The sequence below is a fragment of the Acipenser ruthenus genome, chromosome 57, assembly GCF_902713425.1.
Source record: "Acipenser ruthenus chromosome 57, fAciRut3.2 maternal haplotype, whole genome shotgun sequence".
NCBI classification, from domain to species: Eukaryota; Metazoa; Chordata; class Actinopteri; order Acipenseriformes; family Acipenseridae; genus Acipenser; species Acipenser ruthenus.
In genome coordinates, this window is record NC_081245.1 from 2,889,866 (window position 1) to 2,916,908 (window position 27,043).

The window sequence follows — 27,043 nt, forward strand, 5'->3', positions numbered from 1 at the left end:
GTTTAGAGAGTGAGAGTCTCCTTTTCTTTATTTTCTTTATTCCGTGAGACACGGAGTGGCTTCTCTACACCTGGAGACGCGTGTCACCGCCAAGCGCCGCCTCACTAACTTTCCTAACCGCACTGCGCCCCCTGGTGGCAGTGACCTGTCAGTGCTCCCTTAACTTCGTATGCGAATGCTTTCGGATTCCTTCACACAGCTGCTGTGAGCGAGATCCACACGGAGATGGACAGACACCCCACACGAGGTCCAAATTAAAATATATACTTTTTATTATTAAAATAAATCATTAATTAAATCAAAGGGAGGGCAGCGAACCGATCCTTTGTGATCCGGGAGCAGTGATTTGCGGGACCGTTTCACAGCGGCCACAAAAGACACACATCCACACGATCACAATGTGCAGCTTCCAAGTTATTACAGCGATACATTTACCAATTAAATGATACAATATCCTGATCGATTCAACAACGCCGCTGACCAGCCCAGCAATCATTATTCATTCATTCATTCAGCATTGAGGGAGTTATTATTTACAGAGCTTGCAAAGCTGTAGATGGTATAACACATCAATAGAGCATTGTGTTTAATTGAATATTATTCCAGAACGCATATTCTTTATTCAGTGTTGTTCTTTAACCAGTTCATGTCCTAGTTTTTGTAATTGTATTTCTACATGGATTCGAGGCGCTCAGACCAAACACCTGCGTCACGTGACGAGGGAGAAGGGTGGAGGAGGGTGAACATGTTCTGTTAGAATATATTTAATAGTTTTCTAAACATCGTTACATATGTCACTTTGATCATTATTTTCTATTTAAAATGTTTCCGTTCCATTTCAATATTAATAGATAGTCATTATTATTATTATTATTATTATTATTATTATTATTACACATCACTATTGTTTATGCTGAACACATTGGGCTTGTCCACTTTTATAACTGTCTTCACAGGGCACACACTGAGAGGAGCAGAACAGAGAGTCCAGAAACATGGAAACATTCTCTCAGTAAATCTGTGTTTAAAAGTGTAGAGAGGTTTTCTCATATCACTGGAGTCAAAGAATGCCACCTCCCCCCCGTCACAGTCCAGCTGAACTCTGATCTTCTGGGGTTTCTTCTCCACAGTGAGTCGTGTCGGTGGTGAGGTCCATCCCCAGTACTGATCCCCATCCTCCAGGGATATAACCCAGTATCCCGCTTCTGGGTTCCAGGGGTATATCGCATTCCTCTGGCTGGACACTTTAGTCACACCAAGATACCAGTAAGTACTGCTTCCCAGTTCCACGTTCCAGCAGTGTTTCCCTGAAGTGAACCCCTCAGAGCCCAGCACACAAGCATAGGGATCAAACCGCTCTGGGTTGTCAGGAAGGTGCTGTTTCTCATCACTGAGTCTCACACTTGTTAGATCCTCAGACAGTATCAGGGCAGGGTGTGCTGTGTTGGGATCCAGAGTCACTGGAGCTGACAGGAAATGAAAGACAGGTTTAGAAATGAGAACATCTACCTGCAAGCATTTTAATAAATTACATGCTAAGAATTGTATATTTTTGTCAAATATTATTATTCAATATCAAACATAACTTTTAAAAACGGAAATCCCCTTAAAAATATCAAAGAAACAGCATCTGAACCTGTTTAAATCAGATCCATTCACAGCGTGTGTAAACCCAGCCCTGATTGGCTGAGAGGGTGTACAGTATAAAAATGCTGAACTGATGCCCGGCTGGATGATTTGAGTAGAACTCTGGCTCCGGAACTCTGGTCAGTGAGAATTGTAGCTGCTCACAGAGTTCTATTACAGAGCTCTAGAACAGAACACTGTGACACTGCTCAGCACTAATATTCTTAGAGCTCTGGGAGCATTCCAAGACAATGGTCTGAACTCAGAGAAATCTGTGTTCTACTGCAGTGGTTACTTTACAAGGAGTTTCAATGCAGACCAGCATGGGATCAGAAAGCCTTTTGCTCTCTTGGAATGCTCTTCCAGCTCACCTCAATACTATGAGCAGCTCACAGTGTTTAATATTGAACTGAGAGATGATCTCTCTGATGGATACAAGTGTATTTGCTACAGGTGTGTACATTTCATTGTGTATTATTATTGATTGTAGAGAGCTGTATCATGCTGCTTACACACATTATGGATTGTGGTTATATGCACCCCCCCCCCCTCCTTTGTGATGCTCCCCACAGGACTCACTGTATTGAACAATCCCCAGCATCTTCTCCAACACTTTGTACTTCAGAGAGCCCAGGTGCTCGGCTACATCTATCAGCGCTCCTGAAACACACTGTGGATCCTGCAGTGTGCACTCGGCTCTGCAATCATATTCAGGAGTTAGTGCTGCTCTGTGTTTGCATTCAATACAATACAAGAGGGGAAGACAGGCCACATCTTACATACCTTCTCTGTGTGTCTTTGTACTTCTGAAACAAACAAGGACATGAATTGAGACATTATTAAAACACAAATACCACTTTGATAGAAAACAGCAGCACCGCTGTCCAGCTTTACATTTTGAACTCAGTGTTTTCCATGAACATATTCTCTGGAGCACCAAACCAATGAGACCCCTCTGCTGGTTTGTGGGGCTGGAGGAGGGGCATTTGCTGGTTGTTTTACCCATTTGTAGGGTAAACTTAAGAACAAACAGCAATACAAACCATGCTTGAAAAATGAATGTTAAAAATGAAGTTCAAATGTGTACTGACATAAATGCTTGAAAAGTCCCATTCATAGTGTAGTAGTGAGTGTGCATTCACAATAAGAACATGTCACACACAGTTAAACAATCACTACCTGGAGGAAGATGATGTCTTCAGCTTTCATCTCCTCTTCTATCACTCTGATTGTGTCTGAAAGAGATGAGATTTCTCTTGTAAGTTTTTCAATCTTCTCTTTCATGATTCTTCCCTTTTGTTCCTCTTCCCTCCTCAGTGCAGCTATCCTGGCCTTTTCTTCATCTCGTAGAAACTGGTGAAGTTTTTGAAACTCCTCCTTTATCTGCCTCTCTGTTTGCTGGGCTTGTTTCTATACAAGAAAAGGATCACTTTAGAGTTAGTTTGGGTGTCCAGTGAAAATGTATGTTGTGTATTGTTTCAATCACTAATCTAGTTCTCTTACCTTGATGTGCTTTGCTGTTTTATCACACCCGTTTTTAACTTTATTAAAGGATCCCAGCTTGTCCTGCAAGGGCTTCAGCGCAGTCTTGAGTTCTCCCTGAAATGCAATGAAACCCAGAGCTTGCACATCACTGTTACCGCATGCCTGGCTAGTAGCAATATGAATGCAGTGTGTGAGAAATCCCCTCAGCACTGGGGTTGCCACTGGGGGCTCTCATAGCAACAAACCCCCTGCTCTGGAGATTTGTGACACATCAATAAAGATTGTGACTGACTGGCAGATTCAAACGTGCTTCCGATATTTAAGAATAGAGATCAGGCAGAAGCGGGCAGCCACATACCTATCAGCCTCAGAGGAGAGAGAGGGTGTAAGAGAGGAGAGGCAGGGTGTAAGAGAGGAGAGGCAGGGTGTAAGAGAGGAGAGGCAGGGTGTAAGAGAGGAGAGGCAGGGCGTAAGAGAGGAGAGACAAGGGATAAGAGAGGAGAGACAGTGGATAAGAGAGGAGAGACAGTGGATAAGAGAGGAGAGACACGGGTAAGAGAGGAGAGACGGGATAAGAGAGGAGGGACACGGGGTAAGAGAGGAGAGACAAGGGGTAAGAGAGGAGAGGAGGGTAAGAGGAGAGACAGGGGTTAAGAGAGGAGAGGGGGTAAGAGAGGAGAGACAGGGGGTAAGAGAGGAGAGGGGGGTAAAACACATGGTGGGTGGGGCAAGTTTGTGTTATATATAGCTGATCTGGATGTTTACTTGAATGGCTCTCTACTGTGAGTTTCTTCCCAATGCTTAAAACTAAGACACAAAGCACGGTACCACTGCTGTTCAATTATCCAGCTTTAATTTCTGAAACAGATAACAATGATATGTGTTTTACAAGCAGTCTCACTCTTATTCACTCACCTACACTGCACTATCAGGTCTAATGTACTAACCCAACCTCCAGTGCACCTGCTGTTGCTCCCTAGTGGCTGGAGGCCGTCATAACTACCTTATATTATTAGATAAGAGTTTCAGGTTACTTTCCTCCACAGGACTACTCGGTATAATAACCCAAGCAAAAATACTTGGGGGTGTCTATTCCAAGGTCCCTACACAGGGATAAGAGAGGAGAGACAGTGTACCGTGCATGAATCTAATATCTTGATGAGTCAGTTATTTATCATGCGGAAATCAAGTCACATGACCCCAGTTATGTCACAGTAGAGAATGCTTAACTGACAATGCCCTTAGACTTCTCTGAAGAAGTCAGTGCAAGGATGGGCTCTGAAAGAGTGTGTGATGTAATATATCATTCAGAAGGGCTTGGATCTGAACAGGCGTGCCAGTAGAAAGACCTTGGTGCTGTAATATAATCATCACTGTCTATAACCAGACAGTGTGAGGAGGCAATTCAATAGGAAACACAATGCTTGCTTATATAGTCAGCAGTGGAGAGTGAAAGTCAAGGAATAAAGTGTTCACATTGACTGAGTGATTCCCCTCCCCATTCCTGCCCTGCCTGTCTCTGATAGGGGCTGTGTGAGGGTTTATAAGGGTTCAGGTGTGAATTCATTATTGCACACAGACACGCTCCCCTCCCCATTCCTGTACAGCACCTCCCCCACTCTGCACCCAGGATCTCTCTCTCAGTTTCAATGATATTGTAATAGGATTTGTTCTTCGCTCAGACTTGTTGGATCTTGTTGTTTAAACTGCCTCATTATAATAACTCTGTATAATATGCTGTGAAAAGAGAATACCGCGTTTACATTTTCACATGAATATTGTTTCTATACCTTATAATCCTGTGCAGCCTCCTGAACATGACGGAGCTTGTGATTCTCATGTTTCTTTGAAGTTTGACACACAACACAGACAGCCTCTTTATCATCCACACAGAAGAGCTTCAGTTTCTCATCATGCAGACTGCAGAGTATTCCAGTATGTGCTTTAGAAGCCATAATATTCCTGAGCGTGAAATTGGGTGGACGATCCGAGTTTCCTTCTCTTTCCAGCACTGATCCACAAATGCTTTACAGAAGCTGTGGTTACAATGAAGAGTTACAGGATCCTTGAAAATCTCACAGCAAAGTCCAGAACCTCGAACTTTGTCCCTGCAGATTAGAATCACGAGTCACGAGGCTCCATCAACAGCACTAATTTACAATCGACTTTAACCTGCAGATAACTGATTACTGAGATTCCTGAGTCTGCACTCTTTGCATTAACATGTCTAATACAATGTGGTGAAATGCAGCAGTCATGTATGGAACACCTCCACACAAGAGCTGTAGTTTATAATGAAAATAAAAACTCCTCAAAAAAGCAAGGAAATTCATCACAGAAAACTATGTTAATGCAGCAGTTAGGGTTGAACTCATCACCACAGAAGCAAGGAAATGTGGGGTTGTTTTTTTCATTTACAAAACATGTGTTTTAATTAGTACTGTAAGCATTTGATCAACTAATCCAAACTATAGGGCGGGTCTTGGGTTATTCTGAACCAATGAAGAACAAATCTAAACATTCTCAACGAATGCCCAATCGTTTGGGGAGGCGGAGCGTTAGGATTTGATTAGCTCAGTTTAGCCGCTCTCTCATATGCTGTGATAATATTATCCAGTGTCTACCTAATAACCAGCTCTGTGTTGCACACGGATGGGCTGTGTTCTTTGGTTGAGCATCCCATCCATGTGTCCTTATGAGAAGCGATATAAACAGGAGAAGAGTTCCTGGAAACGCTGTGGAGTTAATCATTATGCAGCCTCTCCTTAATGATACCTTGATCTGAGTTACAAGACCAAGCAAAGAGCTTTTCACAAGGGAGCAGCACTGGAACACTGAACACATGACGAGTTCAGCTTCAGCACAGCAATTCATTTTATTAGGGTCTCTCATGAGAACAGGGAGTCTTTTATTCAGATGCCTTCATTGTGACACGCATCGGACCTGGACTCATACTCTCACACTCACCTCATAACACAGGGGTATTCAATTACATTCACTTCAGGGAAACACTGCTGGGAAACACGGGGTGGGGGGGGGCTCACATAGTTGACCACCTGTGATGCGCGTCGATAAGCCCTCCTCGTCCGCCGGTAAAACAAATAAACTACCTGTTGATGCTAATTTCAAACTTGCTGGAGCACAGCGTATTCTCACACAATGTCGAACAACGCTGGAGAAAGGCAGACCTTCGGGCAATATTTAAATACATACAAACTCGTCATTATGCGTGCATTTCACCATCAAAATATGCACAGACCAAGTGAGTTTCATAATGAGGAATAACACAGAGGCACAAAGTCTAAAAATATTCATGTAAGATTCAAGCAACAAGACCACGTGTGAACTACGCTGCAGATCAGATGCACTGTCCTTAGAGGTCTTTTTAAAATAAACACAAATACAATACATCGATCTTCGGCACTAAAATGCTTTCATTGTGTTCGACGCGTTTAATAGGTCTATTCACACTGTATAAATTGTGCTGGTCTCTACAGTAACACAGATCACACTTGAAAACACGTCACACACACCCGTGCTAACCGGGAGAGTTCCGTCTTTCGTTCATTCGTGTGGAGACGCGTTGGGAGACAAAGTTACTGTTTTAAAGACAGCGCGGTACAGCTTGGCATTGGGTAGCAGCTGTTTCTTATTAATACGGGGTTGGTAGATTGTTACATTTATTTCTGATCTCTCTACCTGTCTGTTAAGCTATAATTAGCATCGTTTAACCAGGGGCTGGATTCAATCGAGCTCGGATATTTTGTAGCTCTACGTTCCTTAATAAAAACTGATGGCTTTCCTCTCACTGTGAGGAGGATGCAGTCACTACACGACACGCTGCTGAATTCAAAACATACAGATATCCTGTCTGGAGACACACGGCTTGATGAACTTAACAAATAGCAAACAGGTAGAATTAACAAAGAAACCACTTGAAGTGTTAATTATCTCACGTGTTTGCATTAAAAGGGGCGCTATTTAAATTGCAATGCGGGGATACAGAGCAATGAACCTGTAAGCAATGGAGCGAGTCGCGTTGCTTTTATCTGGGAGTAATTCTTCAGAGTGAAAGACAGATTGAAGTCAGTGTCGTTGTAAATTGATTTGTTTAGATGTTGTTTATATTTGAGTTGTTTTCTCTCTTAGTAGTTTCATCTCTCCCTCCTTTATAAACGTCTTGCGTCCCTCCTCGCCTTCCTTTATAAACGTCTTGCGTCCCTCCTCGCCTTCCTTTTATAAACGTCTTGCATCCCTCCTCGCCTTCCTTTATAAACGTCTTGCATCCCTCCTCGTCTTCCTTTTATAAACGTCTTGCGTCCCTCCTCGCCTTCCTTTATAAACGTCTTGCGTCCCTCCTCGCCTTCCTTTATAAACGTCTTGCGTCCCTCCTCGCCTTCCTTTATAAACGTCTTGCGTCCCTCCTCGCCTTCCTTTATAAACGTCTTGCGTCCCTCCTCGCCTTCCTTTATAAACGTCTTGCGTCCCTCCTCGCCTTCCTTTATAAACGTCTTGCTTCCCTCCTCGCCTTCCTTTATAAACGTCTTGCGTCCCTCCTCGCCTTCCTTTATAAACGTCTTGCGTCCCTCCTTGACATCCTTTATAAACGTCTTGCGTCCCTCCTCGACATCCTTTATAAACGTCTTGCGTCCCTCCTCGACATCCTTTATAAACGTCTTGCGTCCCTCCTCGCCTTCCTTTATAAACGTCTTCAGTTTCTTTTTTTCAATTACAAAATATTCAACTCAAAATGTAACAATCAACAGCGATCAATGGAAAAGCTATTTTCTATTGGAAGCTAAAAATGAAACCGGCAGTTTGTCATGCCGTGGCAAGAAACACAGATATACACCCATTAAAACAGACGCAAGATTATTATTATTATTATTATTATTATTATTATTATTATTATTATTATTATTATTATTATTATTATTATTATTTATTTCTTAGCAGACGCCCTTATCCAGGGCGACTTACAATCGTAAGCAAATACATTTCAAGTGTTACAATACAAGTAATACAATAAGAGCAAGAAATACAATAACTTTTGTTCAAGCAAAGTACAAGTGTGACAAACCACAATTCAATACAGCAGATAATAGTGATAGTTACATCAGGATATGATTAAATAGTGATAGTTACATCAGGATGTGATTAAATACAAAGTACTACAGGTTTAAACACTTGGCAGATTACAGTATTCTGAAGTACAGGATTAAATGCAGTAAAATAGGAGGCAGATAAGAGCAAAATAAAGCGCATTTACATGAATGGTGATAGTGTCCCAGGATACAAACAGAGGAGTTCTACAGGTGCTCTTTGAAGAGGTGAGTCTTAAGGAGGCGCCGGAATGTGGTCAGGGACTGGGCAGTCCTGACAGATCACCTTGTTAATCTGCCTTCATTAAAGATTGAACGCCTCTTCTGAGTTCTTACCGAAAACATAAAATGTCACTTTCTACTTGAATCCACACTAAAAATAAACATCTCCCATTCCAAATCCAGTCCCAGCATGAGGGTATAATGGAAATGATGGTGCCTCACTGGCCTGGGCTGCTGCATTCACAGTTATAAAAGGGCAGAGTGAATAGAAAACAACACGACACAGAGACAGCACCACTACAAATACACTTTAGAGCGCGATTTCTATGGTTTAATTCAATTAAAATCAGCGGCATACAGAGCGGGACTGGTTCTTGCTGCCAGTAAATAGAAACGCAGCGAGGTTATGATTTGTTTATTGAGAGATGTATTGACACATGTTAACAGTGAAATATCCTTTCTTCTGGACGGTTTAAATGTGGTTCTGGAAGTTACAGAGATTCATTTGTAATGTTTTGCCATCCCACACAGTTAAACACACAGTTATCATAGAGAAACCAGGGAAGAGACACGTCTTCACCCAGAGACACAGAGACAGGAGGGGCTGGGATGGGTTACCTGGCTCAGGCACTAGATGGCGCTAGCTGCTAGATCTTCGAGAGAGAGAGAGAGAGAGAGAGAGAGAGAGAGAGAGAGTGTGTGTGTCAAATAATTCACTCTATAATCCACCAAGTATGTAGTAAAAAAAAAAAAAATTATATTTGTTACAAGTCACTGGATCTTTGACTCTTGTAGCAGCACTGCTTCACTCTCAGAAAACAAGGAGGCGCTCCGGTCTGAACGGGTTTGAATCTTAAAGTGCTTCTTAATGTCGCTGTCTTCACCCTTCAACACAGCCGTGAGACTTTCACTGATGAGCCACGGAGTGGCTTCTCTACACCTGGAGACGCGCGTCACCGCCAAACGCCGCCTCATTAACATTCCTAACCGCACTGCGCCCCCTGGTGGCAGTGACCTGTCAGTACTCCCTTAACTTAGTATGCAAATGCTTTCGGATTCCTTCACACAGCTGCTGTGAGCGAGATCCACACGGAGATGGACAGACACCCCACATGAGGTCCAAATTAAAATATATACTTTTTATTATTAAAAAAAATCATTCATTAAATCAAAGGGAGGGCAGTAAACCGATCCTTTGTGATCCTGGAGCAGTGATTTGCGGGACCGTTACACAGCGGCCACAAAAGACACATCCACACGATCACAATGTGCAGCTTCCAAGTTATTACAGCGATACATTTACCAATTAAATGATACAATATCCTGATCGATTCAACAACGCCGCTGACCAGCCCAGCAATCATTATTCATTCATTCATTCAGCATTGAGGGAGTTATTATTGCCAGAGCTTGCAAAGCTGTAGATGGTATAACACATCAATAGAGCATTGTGTTTAATTGAATATTATTCCAGAATGCATATTCTTTATTCAGTGTTGTTCTTTAACCAGTTCATGTTCTAGTTTTTGTAATTGTATTTCTACATGGATTCGAGGAGCACAGACCAAACACCCGCGTCACGTGACGAGGGAAAGGGGTGGAGGAGGGTGAACATGTTCTGTTAGAATATATTTAATAGTTTTCTAAACATCGTTACATTTGTCACTTTGATCATCATTTTCTATTTAAAATGTTTCCGTTCTTTTTCAATATTAATAGACATTCATTATTATTATTATTATTATTATTATTATTATTATTATTATTCATCCTTATTGTTTATGCTGAACACATTGGGCTAGTCCATTTTTATAACTGTCTTCACAGGGCACACTCTGAGAGCAGCAGAACAGAACCATGGAAACATTCTCTCAGTAAATCTGTGTTTAAAAGTGTAGAGAGGTTTTCTCATATCACTGGAGTCAAAGAATGCCACCTCCCCCCCCGTCACAGTCCATCTGAACTCTGATCTTCTGGGGTTTCTTCTCCACAGTGAGTCGTGTCGGTGGTGAGGTCCATGCCCTGTACTCCCCCTTCTCCAGGGATATAATCCAGTATCCTGCTCCTGGGCTTGTAGAGAATTTCCCTTTCCTCTTGCTGGACACTTTAGTCACACCCAGAGCCCAGTCAGTATTGCTCCCCAGTTCCATGTCCCAGCAGTGTTTCAGTGAAGTGAACCCCTCAGAGCCCAGCACACAAGGCCAGAAATCAAACCGCTCTGGGTTGTCAGGAAGCTGCTGTCTCTCCTTGTTGAGACTCACACTTGTTAGATCCTCAGTCAGTATCAGTCTAGGGTGTGCTGTGTTGGGATCCAGAGTCACTGGAGCTGAGAGAGTAAATGAGAGACAGGGTTAGAAATGAGAACATCTACCTGCAAGCATTTTAATAAATTACATGCTAAGAATTGCATAGTTTTCTTTATAATACACCATCTGAAATATTATTATTCAATATCAAACATAACTTTTAAAAGCAGCTGTTTAAAATGTACCCGTCAAAATGACTACTGCTGGCGGTTATAGTGTTAAATCAGATCCATTTAAATCTAAACCACAGAGCTCTAGAACAGAACACTGGGACACTGCTCAGCACTAACATTCTTAGAGCTCTGGGAGCATTCCAAGACAATGGGCTGAACTCAGAGAAGTCTGTGTTCTACTGCAGTGGTTTCATTACAAGGAGTTTCAATGCAGACCAGCATGGGATCAGAAAGCCTTTTGCTCTCTTGGAATGCTCTTCCAGCTCACCTGAATACTATGAGCAGCTCACAGTGTTTAATATTGAACTGAGAGATGATCACTCTGATGGATACAAGTGTATTTGCTACAGGTGTGTGCATTTCATTGTGAATTATTATTGATTGTAGAGAGCTGTATCTTGCTGCTTACACACATTGTGGATTGTGGTTATGTGCACCCCCCCTCCTTTGTGATGCTCCCCACAGGACTCACTGTATTGAACAATCCCCAGCATCTTCTCCCACACTTTGTACTTCAGAGAGCCCAGGTGCTCGGCTACATCTATCAGCGCTCCTGAAACACACTGTGGATCCTGCAGTGTGCACTCGGCTCTGCAATCATATTCAGGAGTTAGTGCTGCTCTGTGTTTGGATTCAATACAATACAAGAGAGGAAGACAGGCCACATCTTACATACCTTCTCTGTGTGTCTTTGTACTTCTGAAACAAACAAGGACATGAATGGAGACATTATTAAAACACAAATACCACTTTGATAGAAAACAGCAGCACCGCTGTCCAGCTTTACATTATGAACTCAGTGTTTATCCATTAACATATTCTCTGGAGCACCAAACCAATGAGACCCCTCTGCTGGTTTGTGGGGCTGGAGGAGGGGCATTTGCTGCCTGTTTTACCCATTTGTGGGGTAAATTTAAGAACAAACAGCAATACAAACCATGCTTGAAAAATGAATGTTAAAAATGAAGTTCAAATGTGTACTGAAATAAATGCTTGAAAAGTCCCATTCATAGTGTAGTAGTGAGTGTGCATTCACAATAAGAACATGTCACACACAGTTAAACAATCACTACCTGCAGGAAGATGATGTCTTCAGCTTCCATCGCCTCTTCTATCACTCTGATTGTGTCTGAAAGGGATGAGATTTCTCTTGTAAGTTTTTCAATCTTCTCTTTCATGATTCTTCCCTTTTGTTCCTCTTCCCTCCTCAGTGCAGCTATCCTGGCCTTTTCTTCATCTCGTAGAAACTGGTGAAGTTTCTCAAACTCCTCCTTTATCTGCCTCTCTGTTTGCTGGGCTTGTTTCTATACAAGAAAAGGATCACTTTAGAGTTAGTTTGGGTGTCCAGTGAAAATGTATGTGGTGTATTGTTTCAATCACTAATCTAGTTCTCTTACCTTGATGTGCTCTGCTGTTTTATCACATTCTTTTATAACTTCATTAAAGGTTTTCAGCTTGTCCTGCAAGGGCTTCAGCGCAGTCTTGAGTTCTCCCTGAAATGCAATGAAACCCAGAGCTTGCACATCACTGTTAACACATGGCTGGCTAGTTGCAATATGAATGCAGTGTGTGAGAAATCCCCTCAGCACTGGGGCTGCCACTGGGGGCTCTCATAGCAACAAAACCCCCGCTCTGGAGATTTGTGACGCATCAATAAAGATTCTGACTGACTGATATTTAAGAATGGAGATGAGGCAGAAGCGGGCAGCCACAGCCTTATCAGCCTCATAGGAGAGAGAGGGTGTAAGAGAGGAGAGAGGGTGTAAGAGAGGATACACAGTGGATAAGAGAGGAGAGAGGGGGGTAAGAGAGGAGAGAGGGGGTAAGAGAGGAGAGACAGGGGGCAAAAGAGGAGCCAGGGGGTAAGAGAGGAGAGCCAGGGGGTAAGAGAGGAGACACAGGGGGTAAGAGAGGAGACACAGTGCACTGTGCATGAATCTAATATCTTGAAGAGTCAGTTATTTATCATGCGGAAATCAAAAGTCACATCACCCCAGTTATGTCACAGTAGAGAATAGTTAACTGACAATGCCCTTAGACTTCTCTGAAGAAGTCAGTGCAAGGATGGGCTCTGAAAGAGTGTGTGATGTAATATATCTTTCAGAAGGGCTTGGATCTGAACAGGCGTGCCAGTAGAAAGACCTTGGTGCTGTAATAGAATCATCGCTGTCTATAAGCAGACAGTGTGAGGAGGCAATTCAATAGGAAACACAATGCTTGCTTATATAGTCAGCAGTGGAGAGTGAATGTCAAGGAATAAAGTGTTCACATTGACTGAGTGATTCCCCTCCCCATTCCTGCCCTGCCTGTCTCTGATAGGGGCTGTGTGAGGGTTTATAAGGGTTCAGGTGTGAATTCATTATTGCACACAGACACGCTCCCCTCCCCATTCCTGTACAGCACCACCCCCACTCTGCACCCAGGATCTCTCTCTCTGTTAGTTTCAATGATATTGTAATAGGATTTGTTTTTCGCTCAGACTTGTTGGATCTTGTTGTTTAAACTGCCTCATTATAATAACTCTGTATAATATGCTGTGAAAAGAGAATACCGCGTTTACATTTTCACATGAATATTGTTTCCATACCTCATAATCCTGTGCAGCCTCCTGAACAGGACGGAGCTTGTGATTCTCATGTTTCTTTGAAGTTTGACACACAACACAGACAGCCTCTTTATCATCCACACAGAACAGCTTCAGTTTTTCCTCATGCAGACTGCAGAGTATTCCAGTAGGTGCTGGAGGATTCTGACTGCGTTCCTTTAAGAAGGACTCCACAATATTCCTGAGCTTGAAATCCACAGGAAGCTCCTCCATTGAACTCCTCGTCCTGCACACGAGACACTCCCGAGCTCTCTTCTCTTTCCAGCACAGATCCAGACATGCTTTACAGAAGCTGTGGTTACAATGAAGAGTTACGGGATCCTTGAAAATCTCACGGCACACAGCACAGGAAAGATCTGCCTCCAGAGGAGAAGTGTTTGCTGCCATTTCTGCACAAAGCCGCTCCTGCCTTGCTCTCTGTAAGGACCTGCATATTAGAATCACGAGTCAGCAGTCATGAGGCTCCATTAGCAGCACTACCTTACCACTGACTTTAACCTGCAGAGAAGTTTATTTTGTAGAATTGCTGAGTCTGCACTCTTTGCATTAACATGTCTAATACAATGTGGTGAAATGCAGCAGTCATGTATGGAACACCTCCACACAAGAGCTGTAGTTTATAATGAAAATAAAAACTCCTCGAAAAGCAAAAAAACTACATTAATGCAGAAGTTACGGTTGAACTCATTGCCACAGAAGGAAGGAAATGTGACGTTGGTGTTTTTAATTTACAAAACATGTGATTTAATTAGTGCTCTCAGCTTTGATCAACTAATCCAAACTACAACCCTGTGAACTCCACACTGGCTATGATGTGCTGGGGGAGGTGGGGATGTCTTCACTGTGTCTCTGTGCAGGGCTGGTCTGTTCAGAGTGCTAATCTAGGGGAGGTGGGGATGTCTTCACTGTGTCTCTGTGCAGGGCTGGTCTGTTCAGAGTGCTAATCTAGGGGAGGTGGGGATGTCTTCACTGTGTCTCTGTGCAGGGCTGGTCTGTTCAGAGTGCTAATCTAGGGGAGGTGGGGATGTCTTCACTGTGTCTCTGTGCAGGGCTGGTCTGTTCAGAGTGCTAATCTAGGGGAGGTGGGGATGTCTTCACTGTGTCTCTGTGCAGGGCTGGTCTGTTCAGAGTGCTAATCTAGGGGAGGAGGGAATGTCTTCACTGTGTCTCTGTGCAGGGCTGGTCTGTTCACAGTGCTAATCTAGGGGAGGTGGGGATGTCTTCACTGTGTCTCTGTGCAGGGCTGGTCTGTTCAGAGTGCTAATCTAGGGGAGGTGGGGATGTCTTCACTGTGTCTCTGTGCAGGGCTGGTCTGTTCAGAGTGCTAATCTAGGGGAGGAGGGGATGTCTTCACTGTGTCTCTGTGCAGGGCTGGTCTGTTCAGAGTGCTAATCTAGGGGAGGAGGGGATGTCTTCACTGTGTCTCTGTGCAGGGCTGGTCTGTTCAGAGTGCTAATCTAGGGGAGGTGGGGATGTCTTCACTGTGTCTCTGTGCAGGGCTGGTCTGTTCAGAGTGCTAATCTAGGGGAGGTGGGGATGTCTTCACTGTGTCTCTGTGCAGGGCTGGTCTGTTCAGAGTGCTAATCTAGGGGAGGAGGGGATGTCTTCACTGTGTCTCTGTGCAGGGCTGGTCTGTTCAGAGTGCTAATCTAGGGGAGGTGGGGATGTCTTCACTGTGTCTCTGTGCAGGGCTGGTCTGTTCAGAGTGCTAATCTAGGGGAGGTGGGGATGTCTTCACTGTGTCTCTGTGCAGGGCTGGTCTGTTCAGAGTGCTAATCTAGGGGAGGAGGGGATGTCTTCACTGTGTCTCTGTGCAGGGCTGGTCTGTTCAGAGTGCTAATCTAGGGGAGGTGGGGATGTCTTCACTGTGTCTCTGTGCAGGGCTGGTCTGTTCAGAGTGCTAATCTAGGGGAGGTGGGGATGTCTTCACTGTGTCTCTGTGCAGGGCTGGTCTGTTCAGAGTGCTAATCTAGGGGAGGTGGGGATGTCTTCACTGTGTCTCTGTGCAGGGCTGGTCTGTTCAGAGTGCTAATCTAGGGGAGGTGCGGATGTCTTCACTGTGTCTCTGTGCAGGGCTGGTCTGTTCAGAGTGCTAATCTAGGGGAGGTGGGGATGTCTTCACTGTGTCTCTGTGGAGGGCTGGTCTGTTCACAATGGGCACCTGTCACACAAACCTGCAGTGCATCGCCGAACACACAGAACAATAAATACACTAAATGGTGGATTTGTATATTTCTCAGAAATATTTTCAGAACAGAACATGTGTTTTTTTTTACAAATGAACAGTGAATCCACACAGAACATCGTGAGGCATGGAAAGTTTTAATTAATAATCGCCCTCGCTAGAGTTTTCATAAGCAGTGCTCCGTCACAAGCACAATATAGCATATTAAAAAACAGGGTAAACTCACCCTTATAAAAGTGTCCCACAGTAAAACCACAGCACAGCATAGTAAAGCATAAAGTATGGTAAAGCATAGGGAAGCATTGTAAAGCACAGAGAGATCTGGTAAAGCATAGGGAAGCATTGTAAAGCACAGAGAGGTCTGGTAAAGCCTAGGGAAACATTGTAAAGCACAGAGAGGTGTGGTAAAGCATAGGGAAGCATTGTAAAGCACAGAGAGGTCTGGTAAAGCCTAGGGAAGCATTGTAAAGCACAGAGAGGTCTGGTAAAGCATAGGGCAGCATTGTAAAGCACAGAGAGGTCTGGTAAAGCATAAGGAAGCATTGTAAAGCCCTTGGTAGCCCATACTCCTCTCTCTCTGTGTTAAGGCACGTGTCACGTGTCTTCCCTCAGTCTGAAATTACGTTTAAACATTCCAAAGTAGACTTGGTGGCTAACCCTTAACCTAACCCTCACTCTATTCCAGTTTGAGATGTTTAAATGTAATTCAGTCTATGGCTATTGCATGGTAATAAACCATTTATAATGTTTTATTAACACTCTATAACATAGTTATTAAGCATCTATTATATATTTATACAGCTTTGATAAGCAGCTCCTTACTATAAAGTGTAAGTCTCGTTTTCTAAGAAGGGAGGGGCATGAGACAGGAGGACTTTTGTTCCGGGCGTCACTAAAGCTGAAACTTCACTCAGTGACCCCTGCACACGAAACCCCTCCTCCCCTAGCTTGCTTACCAGGACTGCCTCCGTTAAGAATATGACGAGAGCTTCATAATAATTAATATTATTATTGCTGTTATTAGTTATTAGTCGTGTTATTTATTGTTGTAATTTTCTACTTCGTGATATTGCAGGCTTCTCTCTGTCTCACCCGACATGTAAAGTGCTTTGAGAGACTGTGCTATGAAAGGCGCTATATGCATAAAATAAATTGAAACTGGAGACATGTCCCTACCGTCCCTAGCTAAATCTACGCCGGTGGTTTGCTCCCCCCGCCCCTCGCCCCTTATTAAACACACCTGCTGTCTTTGTTAATCACGTGGCCAGGTGTTGCTCCTCGGGACACGCCCCTCGCTTCAGATGAAAGGACTCTGCACGTGATATGGAGAAGGGGCACTAAAGTGAAAGCACGAGCGAGCACGGAGCCCTTTCAAACTACAGCAGCGGCAGAGGAGAGTTTGAGAGGGCGAGAAAGGGAAGTGGGGTCGCTCATTTTTTTCCTTTACTAAAGCAATGTGTTTTTCTTGAACTGTTTTTACTGGAGTCCAGAGCAACAGTGAATGCAGCGGACAGAGAGAAACTGAAAGACGGAGTTTTTGGGGGTGGATAAGAACATAATAAAGTTTACAAACGAGAGGAGGCCATTCAGCCCATCAACCAAACGAGCCATCTTCAGCACCGCCTGTACCACGAGCAGCTGAGAACGAGATTACAACATTACTTGTATTCCTTCAACAAGTTTACTGTTCGTTACAGTTTATACTATAAATGACTTTATAACATGTCGTTTTAAGTCAGATACTTCAATATAGCAATCACTTATAAACTGCAATTCTATTTTACACCATTGATATACACAGAAGGCAAGAGGTTAATTTTTAATTAGCAGAAAATGTAATCTTGAATATTTAAACTTAGGACTGTTCATACATCTACTTAATGTTATTATATTAGGTTTCTTATTTATTTAAATACTTTTGCTTTTTCTTACTATAGTCAAATCTAGTTTGATTGCTTCTTGTATAATAACTGTGCTCCATAGATTCTGCTATTCTGCTCTCGCTGGATCAGAATGTTTTGAGACTCTGAGTCTAATTTTGCCTGATAAGGGAGGTTTGGAACTTTAATCAGGTCAGCCTGACCTTCAATGCAATGACCCCCTCTTCACAGGCCTTACACAGATCTGCTAATAATATTTTCTACTGGTTTTATATTCTTTAAAACACTTTACAGTCATTACAATATTTGTTGCAGTTTCACAAATGTTCAATTAATTTCCCAAAGATCAGCCTACTTCTAGTAGCTGTGACAGTCTTGGGTCAGTTTCTGCTCTCAGGTGTGAGTGACAGTCTTTACAAGCCTGATACCTGCAGAAACTTCAATCTTGTGAGCTGGGCTCCCATCTCTGCATTCTCATTCCCATCGTCAGTGAGCAAACACATTTTAACTGAATTTGGGTCCATCAAAGAACCGCACACCCTTGACTTATAGCACAAAAGGGACATGCCAGAACCGTCTGTGACAGAAATCTCACACCCTAACCTTAACCCTAACCCTTCACGATCTCGCACCCCTAACCCTAATCCTTCACGATCTCGCACCCTAACCCTTCACAAACTTACACCCTAACCTTAACCCTAATCCTTCACAATCTCGCACCCCTAACCCTTCACAATCTCACACCCCTAACCCTAACCCTTCACAATCTCGCACCCTAACCCTTCACAAACTTACACCCTAACCTTAACCCTAATCCTTCACAATCTCGCACCCCTAACCCTTCACAATCTCACACCCCTAACCCTTCACAATCTCGCACCCTAACCCTAACCCTTCACAATCTCGCACCCTAACCCTTCACAAACTTACACCCTAATCCTTCACGATCTCGCACCCGACTCGCTGTCTGTTCAGATTTCCTATTCATACCCGGATACATTTCAAACAGACTTTGAAAGATAGTTTATTTTTCTTTTTTTAGTCTGTGATAAGTTTCCCAAAGCCATGTTATAATAATGATTAACTTCACAACGTTTCCAGTAAACCTTATCTTGTTTATTTAGCATTTTATTACCTAGCCTAGCCTGTGATATCCCAGAACATGAACAATGCACTGCGAAATCTGGAGCCATTATCTTACACAGATAACATCATCCGAGCACCTGCACTGTGCCTTGAGAAGGGTGCTGGGCATGACTTCTGATTAATGGATTCCCTTGAAAATGACTTGGAGCTGATTTTGATTCCAACTTTGTCCTAAGAGCTACATTTCAGCTGATCCTGAAATGAAAGTTTAGCTGTTGGATTCTGTTGTGCTTTCAGCAGCGATCTCACACCTCTGGGTCGTCCCTCACAAGCACTATTTTTTTGTTTGCAAGGGCAGCAGTACAGTAGATTTCTGAATCAGGTTGATTCAGTTAAGACACTGAACCGTGCTGTGACTGTGTCAACATGAAGACCCTGTAAATGAGCAGCTGCTTCTCAGAACAGTGAAGTGACACCCAATCACAAAACTGATACAAACCAAGCGACAATAAGATTAGCTAAACAAGCTCTTCAATATACTAATCTCTGATCACTGTTAAATGCACAATTTGAAACTAGCATGTATGTCTTTATTTTGTTAACTATACTAAACAATCATTTGTGTTTTTCTTGTACGATGTGAAAATATTGGTCCTGGAAGCTTCCTTCACATAAATATGGAAGTTTTTCTCCCTGTTGTGAAAACCTGTTCACACCATTGCCTGATGTATGCTGTGTAACATTTCATGAGGTGAGTGTGAGAGTATGAGTCCAGGTCCGATGCGTGTCACAATGAAGGCATCTGAATAAAAGACTCCCTGTTCTCATGAGAGTCCCTAAAAAAATGAATTGCTGTGCTGAAGCTGAACTCGTCATGGGTTCAGTGTTCCAGTGCTGCTCCCTTGTGAAAAGCTCTTTGCTTGGTCTTGAACTCAGATCAAAGTATCATTAAGGAGAGGCTGCATAATAATTAACTCCACAGCGTTTCCAGGAACTCTTCTCCTGTTTGTCGCTTCTCATAAGGACACATGGATGGGATGCTCAACCAAAGAACACAGCCCATCCGTGTGCAACACAGAGCTGGTTATTAGGTAGACACTGGATAATATTATCACAGCATATGAGAGAGCGGCTAAACTGAGCTAATCAAATCCTAACGCTCCGCCTCCCCAAACAATTGGGCATTCGTTGAGAATGTTTAGATTTGTTGTTCATTGGTTCAGAATAACCCAAGACCCGCTCTGTAGTTTGGATTAGTTGATCAAATGCTTACAGTACTAATTAAAACACATGTTTTGTAAATTTATATTATAGATTGCTTTGGATGTTTCAGCCATTCAGAGCACGTAATTCACCTTCTGTATACGACAGTGAGCGAGTACCTCAGCCACTTAACAGTGTTCTCTTCATCAACCTTTCTCTCTTTTCAATGAAATTCACAACGGACTAAATAAAGACTGGTAATGATTAGAAAACAAATCTATAGGTATATTACAGGCATATTGTATACCATTTCCTTGCTTCTGTGGTGATGAGTCCAACCGTAACTTCTGCATTAATGCAGTTTTTTGCTTTTCGAGAAGTTTTTATTTTCATTATAAACTACAGCTCTTGTGTGGAGGTGTTCCATACATGACTGCTGCATTTCACCACATTGTATTAGACATGTTAATGCAAAGAGTGCAGACTCAGGAATCTCAGTCATCAGTTATCTGCAGGTTAAAGTCAGTGGTAAATTAGTGCTGCAAATGGAGCCTCATGACTGCTGACTCGTGATTCTAATCTGCAGGGACAAAGTTTGAGGTTCTGGACTTTGAAAGGAGTCCTTCCAGAGAGCAAGGCAGGAGTGGCTTTGTGCAGAAATGGCAGCAAACACTTCTCCTCTGGAAGCAGAGCTTTCCTGTGCTGTGTGCTGTGAGATTTTCAAGGATCCCGTAACTCTTCATTGTAACCACAGCTTCTGTAAAGCATGTCTGGATCTGTGCTGGAAAGAGAAGAGAGCTCGGGAGTGTCCCATATGCAGGAGGAGGAGTTCAGTGGAGGATCTTCCACTCAATTTTGCTCTCAGGAATATTGTGGAGTCCTTCTTAAAGGAACGCAGTCAGAATCCTCCAGCACCTACTGGAATACTCTGCAGTCTGCATGATGAGAAACTGAAGCTGTTCTGTGTGGATGATAAAGAGGCTGTCTGTCTTGTGTGTCAAACTTCAAAGAAACATGAGAATCACAAGCTCCGTCCTGTTCAGGAGGCTGCACAGGGTTATAAGGTATGGAAACAATATTCATGTGAAAATGTAAACACAGTATTCTCTTTTCACAGCATATTATACAGAGTTATTATAATGAGGCAGTTTAAACAACAAGATCCAACAAGTCTGAGCAAAAAACAAATCCTATTACAATATCATTAAAACTAACACAGACCCTATGAGAGAGAGAGAGAGAGAGAGAGAGAGAGAGAGAGAGAGAGAGAGAGAGAGAGAGAGAGAGAGAGATCCTGGGTGCAGAGTGGGGGTGGTGCTGTACAGGAATGGGGAGGGGAGCGTGTCTGTGTGCAATAATGAATTCACACCTGAACCCTTATAAACCCTCACACAGCCCCTATCAGAGAATCTCCAGAGCGGGGGGTTTGTTGCTATGAGAGCCCCCAGTGGCAACCCCAGTGCTGAGGGGATTTCTCACACACTGCATTCATATTGCTACTACCCAGGCATGTGTTAACAGTGATGTGCAAGCTCTGGGTTTCACTGCATTTCAGGAAGAACTCAAGACTGCGCTGAAGCCCTTGAGGGACAAGCTGGGATCCTTTAATAAAGTTAAAAATGAATGTGATAAAACAGCAGAGCACATCAAGGTAAGAGAACTAGATTAGTGATTGAAACAATACACAACATACATTTTCACTGGACACCCAAACTAACTCTAAAATGATCCTTTTCTTGTATAGAAACAAGCCCAGCAAACAGAGAGGCAGATAAAGGAGGAGTTTGAGAAACTTCACCAGTTTCTACGAGATGAAGAAAAGGCCAGGATAGCTGCACTGAGGAGGGAAAGGATACAAAAGGGAAGAATCATGAAAAAGAAGATTGAAAAACTTACAAGAGAAATCTCATCCCTTTCAGACAAAATCAGAGTGATAGAAGAGGAGCTGGAAGCTGAAGACATCTTCTTCCTGCAGGTAGTCATTGTTTAACTGTGTGTGACATGATCTTATTGTGAATGCACACTCACTACTACACTATGAATGGGACTTTACAAGCATTTATGTCAGTACACATTTGAACTTCATTTTTAACATTCATTTTTCAAGCATGGTGTGTATTGCTGTTTGTTCTTAAGTTTACCCCACAAATGGGTAAAACAGGCAGCAAATGCCCCTCCTCCAGCCCCACAAACCAGCAGAGGGGTCTCATTGGTTTGGTGCTCCAGAGAATATGTTAATGGATAAACACTGAGTTCAAAATGTAAAGCTGGACAGCGGTGTTGCTGTTTTCTATCAAAGTGGTATTTGTGTTTTAATAATGTCTCAATTCATGTCCTTGTTTGTTTCAGAAGAACAAAGACACACAGAGAAGGTATGTAAGATGTGGCCTGTCTTCCTCTCTTGTATTGTATTGAATGCAAACACAGAGCAGCACTAACTCCTGAATATGATTGCAGAGCCGAGTGCACACTGCAGGATCCACAGTGTGTTTCAGGAGCGCTGATAGATGTAGCCGAGCACCTGGGCTCTCTGAAGTACAAAGTGTGGGAGAAGATGCTGGGGATTGTTCAATACAGTGAGTCCTGTGGGGAGCATCACAAAGGAGGAGGGGGGGTGCATATAACCACAATCCACAATGTTTCTAAGCAGCAAGATACAGCTCTCTACAATCAATAATAATACACAATGAAATGCACACACCTGCAGCAAATACACTTGTATCCATCAGAGTGATCATCTCTCAGTTCAATATTAAACACTGTGAGCTGCTCATAGTATTGAGGTGAGCTGGAAGAGCATTCCAAGAGAGCAAAAGGCTTTCTGATCCCATGTTGGTCTGCATTGAAACTCCTTGTAAAGTAACCACTGCAGTAGAACACAGACTTCTCTGAGTTCAGCCCATTGTCTTGGAATGCTCCCAGAGCTCTAAGAATGTTAGTGCTGAGCAGTGTCCCAGTGTTCTGTTCTAGAGCTCTGTGATTTAGATTTAAATGCATCTCATTTAACACTATAACCGCCAGCAGTAGTCATTTTGACGGGTACATTTTAAACAGCTGCTTTTAAAAGTTATGTTTGATATTGAATAATAATATTTGAGATGTTTATTGTAAAGAAATCTACAATTCTTAGCATGTGATTTATTAAAGTGCTTGCAGGTAGATGTTCTCATTTCTAACCCTGTCTCTCGTTTCCTCTCTCAGCTCCAGTGACTCTGGATCCCAACACAGCACACCCTGATCTGATACTGTCTGAGGATCTAATAAGTGTGAGACGCGGCGATGAGAGACAGCAGCTTCCTGACAACCCAGAACGGTGTCTTAACTATACTGGTGTGCTGGGCTCTGAGGGGTTCACTTCAGGGAAACACTGCTGGGACGTGGAACTGGGAAGCAATAATCAATGGTATCTGGGTGTGACAAAAGAGTCCAGCCAGAGGAAAGGGATCATCCCTCTGAACCCAGAAGCGGGATACTGGGTTATATACCTGATGGGTGGGGATCAGTACTGGGGATGGACCTCACCACCGACACGACTCACTGTGGAGAAGAAACCCCAGAAGATCAGAGTTCAGCTGGACTGTGACGGGGGGGAGGTGGCATTCTTTGACTCCAGTGATATGAGAAAACCTCTCTACACTTTTAAACACAGATTTACTGAGAGAATGTTTCCATGTTTCTGGCCTGGCTCTGCCCCTCTCAGAGTGTGCTCTGTGAAGACAGTTATAAAAGTGGACTAGCCCAATGTCTTCAGCATAAACAATAGGGATGAATAATAATAATAATAATAATAATAATAATAATAATAATAATAATAATAATAATAATAATAATAATAATAATAATAACTATCTATTAATACTGAAAAGGAACGGAAACATTTTAAATAGAAAATGATGATCAAAGTGACAAATGTAACGATGTTTAGAAAACTATTAAATATATTCTAACAGAACATGTTCACCCTCCTCCACCCCTCTCCCTCGTCACGTGACGCGGGTGTTTGGTCTTTGCTCCTCGAATCCATGTAGAAATACAATTACAAAAACTAGAACATGAACTGGTTAAAGAACAACACTGAATAAAGAATATGCATTCTGGAATAATATTCAATTAAACACAATGCTCTATTGATGTGTTATACCATCTACAGCTTTGCAAGCTCTGGCAATAATAACTCCCTCAATGCTGAATGAATGAATGAATAATGATTGCTGGGCTGGTCAGCGGCGTTGTTGAATCGATCAGGATATTGTATCATTTAATTGGTAAATGTATCGCTGTAATAACTTGGAAGCTGCACATTGTGATCGTGTGGATGTGTGTATTTTGTGGCCGCTGTGAAACGGTCCCGCAAATCACTGCTCCCGGATCACAAAGGATCGGTTCGCTGCCCTCCCTTTGATTTCATGAATGATTTTTTTAATAATAATAAAAAGTGTATATTTTAATTTGGACCTCGTGTGGGGTGTCTGTCCATCTCCGTGTGGATCTCGCTCACAGCAGCTGTGTGAAGGAATCCGAAAGCATTCGCATAAGAAGTTAAAGGAGTACTGACAGGTCACTGCCACCAGGGGGCGCAGTGCGGTTAGGAAAGTTAGTGAGGCGGCGCTTGGCGGTGACGCGCGTCTCCAGGTGTAGAGAAGCCACTCCGTGGCTCATCAGTGAAAGTCTCACGGCTGTGTTGAAGGGTGAAGACAGCGACATGAAGAAGCACTTCAAGGTTCAAACTCATTCAGACCGGAGTGCCTCCTTGTTTTCTGAGAGCGAAGCAGTGCTGCTACAAGAGACAAAGATCCAGTGACTTGTAACAAATATTAATTTCATTTTATTTTTTTACTACATACTTGGTGGATTATACAGTTAATTATTTCACAATCTCTCTCAAAGAGCTAGCGCCATCTAGTGCTTGAGCCAGGTAACCCATCCCAGCCCCTCCTGTCTCTGTGTCTCTGTGTGAAGACGTGTCTCTTCCCTGGTTTCGCTGTGATAACTGTGTGTTTAACTGTGTGGGATGGGAAAACATTACAAATGAATCTCTGTAACTTCCAGAACCACATTTAAACCGTCCAGAAGAAAGGATATTTCACTGTTAACATGTGTCAATACATCTCTCAATAAACAAATCATAACCTCGCTGCGTTTCTATTTACTGGCAGTAAGAACCAGTCCCGCTCTGTATGCCGCTGATTTTAATTGAATTAAACCATAGAAATCGCGCTCTAAAGTGTGTTTGTAGTGGTGCTGTCTCTGTGTCGTGTTTTCTATTCACTCTGCCCTTTTATAACTGTGACTGCAGCAGCCCAGGCCAGTGAGGCACCATCATTTCCATTATACCCTCATGCTGGGACTGGATTTGGAATGGGAGATATTTTTTTTTAGTATGGATTCAAGTAGAATGTGACATTTTATGTTTTCGGTAAGAACTCAGAAGAGGCGTTCAATCGTTAATGAAGGCAGATTAACAAGGTGATCTTGCGTCTGTTTTAATGGGTGTATAACTGTGTTTCTTGCCACGGCATGACAAACTACCGGTTTCATTTTTAGCTTCCAGTAGAAAATAGCTTTTCCATTGATCGCTGTTGATTGTTACATTTTGAGTTGAATATTTTGTAATTGAAAAAAAGAAACTGAAGACGTTTATAAAGGAAGGCGAGGAGGGACGCAAGACGTTTATAAAGGAGGTTGGGATGAAACTACTAAGAGAGAAAACAACTCAAATAAAAACAACATCTAAACAAATCCATTTACAACGACACTGACTTCAATCTGTCTTTCACTCTGAAGAATTACTCCCAGATAAAAGCAACGCGACTCGCTCCATTGCTTACAGGTTCATTGCTCTGTATCCCCGCATTGCAATTTAAATAGCGCCCCTTTTAATGCAAACACGTGAGATAATTAACACTTCAAGTGGTTTCTTTGTTAATTCTACATGTTTGCTATTTGTTAAGTTCATCAAGCCGTGTGTCTCCAGACAGAATATCTGTATGTAACAGGTGGGACCGCGGGAACCAGGAAGTGTTAATTGTTGGCATTATAAATATCGGCACCATAAGGGTGCAAGAGAACCAGGTAGTCGATGTGCAGCTGTGTTTTGGTGTTCCTGTGTTCCCGTGGGTCCCCCTGTGACGAGGTAAGCCGGTTGCACTATTGTTTTGCTCCCTCTTAATTTTTATGTGCAGTACTCTTTTGGTGTCCTGGTTTTATGGTATTGTTATTGGTATATTGTAGGGCGAGTCGGCGGATATACTTTTGGACGTCAGTATTCCGGACTCTCCCGAGGTAATGTAAACTGTGTTTTCAATGTAACTGCTGTGTTAGATTTGTTGTGGTGGTGTGGCTTAACAAGATTTCTTTTGTTATTGTAGGAAGTGGAACGCCGCCAGCCACTGTTTCTGCTAGTTGTCTTTCCCTGTGTTTATCTTGCACATTGTTTTTGCTTATTATTGTCCCTTGTTTGTTTTAGTTTGTGTACGCACGTTTTGATTTGTCTTTACAGTTTTAATAGTATCGTGCAGCGTTTAGCTAGCTTTTAGTGGGTGTCTATAGGAGCTGCGAGGGAGAGCGTCGCTATTGTAGCTGCTCTGCTCTACAGAGCATTGAATGTTTAGTCAAGTAAGGTGCTGGGTTGTGTTTTCTTTTTGAATTGTGCACTTATGTTTGGTGTGATTTTGTTTATAGTTGCACTTAATATATTTACTTTAATTCACGTGTGGTTTCTTTTTGTTTATTTTCACAGGTGGTGGTTGACTGCCCTTCTGAGCTTTGATGGGTGGAGCAGCCAAATATTTATTAATTGGATGGACGTTTCTCTATCTCTCCTCTAGGTGTCGCTGGGGACAATAAATAAGCAATTCTATTGTGCAAGATATATGGTTAGGATTGTGTGTAAATGCACTGCTGCAATTGTGGGTTTTAGTGTTGTTGTTGATGATAAAGATTTTGTTGGCACAACCAATTTCCATTCTTTGGTCTTTTCATTTATTTGAGAGGGGCTCTGTGTGGGGTACCCAAATATTGCTGCTAGATTAATAAGGTTATGTGAGGTTCTATTTCTCGAAGAGAAATTGGGCAAACAGTGTTTTGCTCTGTGCTGAATAAATACCACGGATTAGTTCCACAAATACCACTCGTTCGAGCCTCTCTTTTTTGATGTTGTAAAAAACAATG

General features: G+C 42.7%; 2 protein-coding genes and 1 pseudogene across 2 annotated transcripts; 1 reads left to right on the top strand and 2 right to left on the bottom strand.

Moving 5' to 3' along the window:
- Nucleotides 1-248: 248 nt before the first annotated feature.
- On the bottom strand, nucleotides 249-5,233 carry LOC117407722 (zinc-binding protein A33-like). The gene is made up of 6 exons (XM_059017568.1): nucleotides 4,902-5,233; nucleotides 3,130-3,225; nucleotides 2,806-3,036; nucleotides 2,410-2,432; nucleotides 2,206-2,324; nucleotides 249-1,466 (listed from the first exon to the last, which is right to left on the bottom strand). Exons 1-6 carry the CDS (start codon nucleotides 5,064-5,066, stop codon nucleotides 892-894), a joined length of 1,209 nt encoding a protein of 402 aa, XP_058873551.1. The 5' UTR covers nucleotides 5,067-5,233; the 3' UTR covers nucleotides 249-891.
- Nucleotides 5,234-9,178: 3,945 nt separating this feature from the next.
- On the bottom strand, nucleotides 9,179-14,161 carry LOC131724879 (E3 ubiquitin-protein ligase TRIM35-like; annotated as a pseudogene).
- A 6,041-nt stretch (nucleotides 14,162-20,202) lies between these two features.
- On the top strand, nucleotides 20,203-24,321 carry LOC117407703 (zinc-binding protein A33-like). Its single transcript, XM_059017571.1, has 6 exons — nucleotides 20,203-20,937; nucleotides 21,429-21,524; nucleotides 21,618-21,848; nucleotides 22,223-22,245; nucleotides 22,331-22,449; nucleotides 23,075-24,321. Exons 1-6 carry the CDS (start codon nucleotides 20,533-20,535, stop codon nucleotides 23,608-23,610), a joined length of 1,410 nt encoding a protein of 469 aa, XP_058873554.1. The 5' UTR covers nucleotides 20,203-20,532; the 3' UTR covers nucleotides 23,611-24,321.
- The last annotated feature ends 2,722 nt before the right edge of the window (nucleotides 24,322-27,043 follow it).